Source organism: Humulus lupulus, chromosome 6, assembly GCF_963169125.1.
Source record: "Humulus lupulus chromosome 6, drHumLupu1.1, whole genome shotgun sequence".
NCBI classification, from domain to species: domain Eukaryota; kingdom Viridiplantae; phylum Streptophyta; class Magnoliopsida; order Rosales; family Cannabaceae; genus Humulus; species Humulus lupulus.
In genome coordinates, this window is record NC_084798.1 from 211,196,855 (window position 1) to 211,203,093 (window position 6,239).

The 6,239-nt window shown below is 28.7% G+C and overlaps 1 protein-coding gene across 1 annotated transcript; it reads right to left on the reverse strand.

Moving 5' to 3' along the window:
• Positions 1-1,626: 1,626 nt before the first annotated feature.
• On the reverse strand, positions 1,627-4,399 carry LOC133783123 (probable xyloglucan endotransglucosylase/hydrolase protein 23). Its single transcript, XM_062222663.1, has 3 exons — positions 4,004-4,399; positions 3,654-3,847; positions 1,627-2,201 (listed from the first exon to the last, which is right to left on the reverse strand). The coding sequence occupies exons 1-3, from the start codon at positions 4,298-4,300 to the stop codon at positions 1,802-1,804; spliced, it is 891 nt and encodes a 296-aa protein (XP_062078647.1). The 5' UTR covers positions 4,301-4,399; the 3' UTR covers positions 1,627-1,801.
• Between the last annotated feature and the right edge of the window lie 1,840 nt (positions 4,400-6,239).

Below are 6,239 nucleotides of genomic sequence, written 5' to 3' on the forward strand. Positions count from 1 at the left end.
TTGCTAATGATCTAGTATTCTTTTAGTTACACAGAATAAATTTTGTTTGTAGATAAATAAGGTTGACATAATTTCTAATATATTGGTTCACCAATTGTACAAAATTCTATTTTCAGTGATTATGACGAGTCTTAAAAAGATTGCCTCAGTTGAAATGAATTTTCATATCCTTATTAGCTAAAAACAAAGTACGTTCTTTGTATTTTAACTTTAAATATTTAAATTCATCATTAATGCATGCATCGTTATATCAAACTTGTTTTATTTATATAATAAATATAGGATTAAATATCACGCATCTACTTTTTTGACAACATCAGTGCATTATTTTTTTTTATATGACGGTGTTGTAGCTATCTAGAACATTCTACAAATTTTCAAGAAATTCTGAATAAATTATAGTACCGTAAACAAAGTTCAAACAGCTTATTGTACACGTACTTATTTTTTTTGTATGGGCGTGTAAAAGTCAATTGTTTGAATATTATTTTCGACACTATAAATTATTCGAAATTTCTTGAAAATTTGCAGGATGTCTTAAAATGAATACAATATACACTGTCATATAAAAAAAATTATCGACATGTAAAAAACACAAACTGGCTACACCAGTATTATTAAAAAAGTTGATACATTGTAATCGTTCCTATGTGTGTGGATATATGTATATATATATATATATTTTATGTATTAAGTTAGAAGGCTTTGTTTTTCATCTTAAATTAATGTAAAGTTATTGGTAGCTGTTTCTTTAATTAAAGTTTGGTACCTAATTCTTTTCTTCATGCTCATATTTTTTAATTATATGATTTGATTAATTATTAAGAAATAATGCGCGATCAACTTTAATTTTCTCTGCCTTGTGTCACGCTTTCCTTTTGGTATTACAAATCAAAAACCTCTCACCAATTTTATGTCCAATTAATAACTGAATATTACACAGCACGCGTTTTAATTTAATTTCACAACCCTTACTACAATTATTTTGCAAAATTAAACCAGTCTAACGACGAGTTTTTTTTTTTTTTTGGAAATTAATTACTATTAATTAATAAGTTTGTCAACTATATATATGGATGAAAGCTCACTTCAATTATTGAAATTTATTTTCCTTGAAATAAATGTTTAATAAGTTTTTGTCCTGCCCTTTCTTTTCATTTTCTTTGAAAATATCTTTTTTATAATTTTCTAAAAATAATCAGATTGCCACAATGGATTTGCTCCACCCTATTTATTAAAGGGTAAATGATTAATACACATTCTTACACATAAAATATGCACACACTAATGTAGCAATATTATTAATCTTCCATTAAAATTTGTACGGTTTCACTTAAAAAAATTACTTAGTTGAAAACACTATCACATTATTCAGTGTGTACTTTCTGTGTAAAAAGTGTGTTTGGTTTGATCCTGACTATAGGCAGAGCAAGCCTATGACCATAAACTATTAATTAGTATCCTAAATAGTTTTATTAAAAATAACACTATTTATATATGATTTAGAAAAATACCATTTTTATATATACCAAAATACATATTTTTATCTACATTGGAGGCTTCATAATTTTTCTTAATTCACCTTGTTGCAATTGTTGACAAATCTCTATAGTTATTAAAGCACACTATTTCAAAGTCATCTTATATTTATTGATGCTCACAAATTCAAACCTCAAATTAACAAACAATAAATTGGTAGGGCTAGCTGTAATAAACTAATAATTAATTTTCATGCGTATACAAATAAAATAAATAAAAGTAAAGGAATTCTACAATATAGGAAGAAGTTAAACCCTAGGATTTATTGGGCGGGTGCAGTGCACTCTAGAGGGAGGCCTTGTGGGAATCTCTGAGTGTCAGTACAATAATTATAAATCATGTAATTCTTCTGAACCCATTTGAGCCTCTCTTGGCTTGTGGTGTCCAATTCTTGTGAAAGCATGACAGAAGTAGTGTTGGAGCAAGAAGAAGAAGAAGATGATGATGATGACCAAACACAAGCCTGATCATCGTTGAAGCTTTTGTAGGACGCAGTGAAAGGAGCTTTGGTCCAATCGGTCTTCACCAAACCACCTCTTGTGGCCCACTCCTCAGCGTTCCAGAGGCTCGAGTAGATCTTCATTGGTTGGTTTTTGGGGTAAGCAACTCCGATTGACTCCATGTTTTTGAACTCTCTGATTGGAGTTCCATCTACGTACAACCTGCATCCATACGCATGAACCAAACACAAATTAATTTAGGTTTTATACATTTTTGGACCTTGTGTTTTGAAAAATGACTTTTTGGACCCTGTGTTTTGACAAATGACATTTTGGACCCTGTGTTTTGTAAAATGGTTCAAATAGAATCATAAACTCGATTTTATGGTCAAAGTTTTCTGAGCTAAAATTACAAATAGTTTACTAAACTAACAATTTAAAACAAAAAACACAATTATTTTGCCTAACTACTGTATTGTTATGTTCAATTTTGTCTTTATCAAAATTGGATTTAGGGGTCTATTTGAACAATTTTACAAAACACATGATTCAAAAAATAATTTGTCAAAACATATGGTCCAAAAAAGTGTAAACTCATTAATATATATCAACACGTATTATTAGTGGATACAAATAAACTTATCTTAATAACTACTCCAATTATAAAGGGATTTTAAAAAAAAAAAAAAAAAAACTTGTTAGTAGGGCATTGCATAGAGAGAAATGTTAAACACATTTTATGCTAAACTCTCTTTTGTTATCTCTTAAATCAATGAATGATACGTGGATTCCATTTGAAATATAGCAAAAATAAATGAGAGCCTAAAAGAGAGTACACTCCTCATTGGATATATATGTATTGTTAATACTTTAAGATAATATATTATAAGACATTTATTTAAGAACTAAAAGTAATAAAAATAATCCCATAGTTTGTTACTGGGTTCGAACCTGTGTCTGTATACATGAGATTTTTATTAAGGCATGAGCAGACGTTTTGTATAAAAATAAGTAAAAGTAATCACTAAAGAATAGTTACATGATAAATATAAACATATTGTATAAAAACAGAAAGAATAAAAATTGTGTACAAGTGATATTATTTATCCCAGTTATGGGACTTTTACTCGACTTATAAATGCATTCTCATTATAGGAGGAATATTCTTTATTGTGGACCATTTATAGCAAAGTTGTAAAAAAATAAATGTAAACTCAAAATTCTTGCTATTAGCTATTTTTTTTTAATAAATTACTAGAACTGACCATGGTATTTAGTATTACACTTAGGTGATGTTTGGTTTGAGGTAATGAAATAGAAATGAATCAATATTCCTTCTATTCTTTTGTTTGGTTGCATTTTGGAGTATTGGAATGTCATTCTAATGGAATTATTTTTCCACAATTTTTGTAGAATGACTATTCCATTTGAAAATTTGAGGAAAGTTGATCTTTCCAATAAAAGCTTTTTTTATTTATATTAATTTTTATTCTATTCCATTTTTATTCTTTTTCTCATTCCAATTCTTATTCCTTCATTTTCAGTCTCTTCAACCAAATGACACCTTAATATATGTACACACCAAAATTAACGCACACTATTAATTTTTATTATAAGTAGAATATAATTAATATTTTGTATATAAGTAAAATTAATTAAGCTATATATACTTACACAACATGTTGAGGGTTCCAGAGAATAGAGTAGGTGTGGAAATCAGCAGTTGGATCAAACCAAACGTAGAACTGTTGCTCCCTATTGCCTTTGCCTTGGCTGAAAATGTTAGTGTGCACAATATAAGGGTCACCACTCAGATTCCCCAAGAACTCAAAGTCTATCTCATCCCAACTAGACCCTTCCGATCGCAACTACAAAAATATATAGTAATATTAACATGTTAATATATATAATTATGGAACAAATTAAAGCTCATATAAAAACATGTAGTCTTTTGCATGTAAATTAATAAAAGCCATGTACGTATTAATTAATATATATATATATATATATATATATGAACTTACATAGTAAGCTGTAACTGTGCCAGCGGAGTTACCAGGGACAAGCTTGATTTGCATATCAATTTTTCCGAACAAATATTGGTCCTTGGACTGAAATCCAGAGCCTGAGGCTTTGTCCAACGAAAGAGTAAGAACTTGACCATTGTTGACTATTTTACCACGACCATCTCCCCAAGTTATGTCGAAATCTTGGTTGAAGTTACCAGCAACTGCAACCAACACCAAATAGTTTGTAATGAAAGCTACGAGTAGAAGAATAGCTAGGTTTTGAGAAGGGTTATAAGAAAAAGAAGAAGCCATTAAATTAAGGGTTAGAAAGTTCGAGTACAAAGAAACTTGTGATGAAAGATATGATCTTTTTATCAGTGTACTTTGGTTTGTTTGACAAGGACAAATGGGTGAGTCTCAATTGAGATTTATATATAGGGAAGAAAGAGGTCTTGGAAGGTTATCTTGGCAACTTAAAGTTATGGAGTTGGTGGATTTAGCGTGTGGGGAAAAGTAACAAAGATATAGATGTAACCAGCTGGATACCAAAAAATAATTAACTATTAGCAACTAATAATTGCCTTGGAAAATTATTAGGGCTTCTTGCCAAAATGACCTACTTTTTAAAGTCATTTTGCACTCAAGCCTAGCTTTAATAATTCTTTGCAAAATAGTCTCTCATAATTTAGACAGCTAATCGAAAATTTAGACAAGTACGTGGTCGAAAAATTTAAACAGATGGTCGAAAAATTTAGACAACTGGTCGACTTTTAGACAGACAATTTTGCAAAAAATTATCAAAAGTAAACTAAGGTGCAAAATCACTTAAAAAAAAATAGGCTATTTTCACCAATTTCTCAAATTATTAATAATGTTGATGTAATGTTTTTTTCTACGTAATATCTTAATTATTATATGTCAATTTCATGGCCAAGTTTGTTAGTAGATAGTGATCATGATTCTGATCTAAGAGCCTATATTAAGAAAGCTAGGTCAACTTTTTTTGTTTTTGTTTTCCTTTTTCCTATTGGCCATATTGGTGATAATAAATTAAAGTATGGTTCTTTGATCATGTCATTAAGTTAGGGATCTAGCTAGCTCTTTCTACATTAAACACAACATGAGTCAAAGCTTCGTTTGCCAAATATATAAATATCTAGTATTGGGACCCCCGAACACAGCTGTTTTATATATACCACATACAACTTGGCAATAACTATAAGCACTATTTTTCTCCTCTAATTTGAATGTTTTTCACAAGTTAAGTAGTGGTTCGAGTTTTCATTTGGTTGCTCCAACGAATATCGCAATAGGGTATTCAAATTTCAACGAAAAATTAATAAGGTTAGTCTAGCTTTGAAAAAAAAAACGAGGAATGTTCTTCCACAATTGGTTCAGCCAATTTCTTGTAGAGATCGATCGATATATAAATTTAATATATAATTAAAGTCCATAATATTATCAATTTCTCTGTGTTCATTCTGATTATGGAGTATATAATTCCGCGTACAATTTATATTGAAGTTTAATATATTATTACTAAACTCATAATGCTATGTCATGATTATTTAGCTTTATAAAAAAAAAAACACGAAAATAAAAAGGATTAGCTAACATATATCATCATTCAATCAAAAAGTAATACTTAATATTGTAAATTGTTGATAGTAATTAATATTCTTTTTAATTACAATATTATTATTGAAAATATATTTAACCACAACGAAATTACAATTTTGTGATCATGATAAAAATTTGAGTGATTTTTTTTAGTCAAATATATGTCATATGTAGCATATTGCTGATGTTTTTTTTTATTCTCACAATTTCTGTGGTGACTAATAAAGACTTGCTAGCTGTATGGCAAAAATATTTTGAAAGTATCTAATAATGCGCAATCTAATTAACGTGTCTTTTTATTAAAGTACATAGTTTTGAGACGTCACGAAAATTCTATATATGTTTCTCTTTTTATTTATCAATATTTGTAATTGATTTTAGAATAATCTAAACTTTCAAATAACATTAATATCTAAACAGATAAAATATCATATACAAAGTGTGTGGGTATATTCAATCATTTATAAGAACATGAGTACTACTTCACTTATTACCAATTGATTTTTAGATGCTCATACTTCTTATTATGCACCACTATCTACTTCTAGATCATTTTCCACATTCTAACATTGTATCATAAGTCAAAGAAAACTCTAACGAGTAAACACGATCCAAATCCAAAATCGGTCCA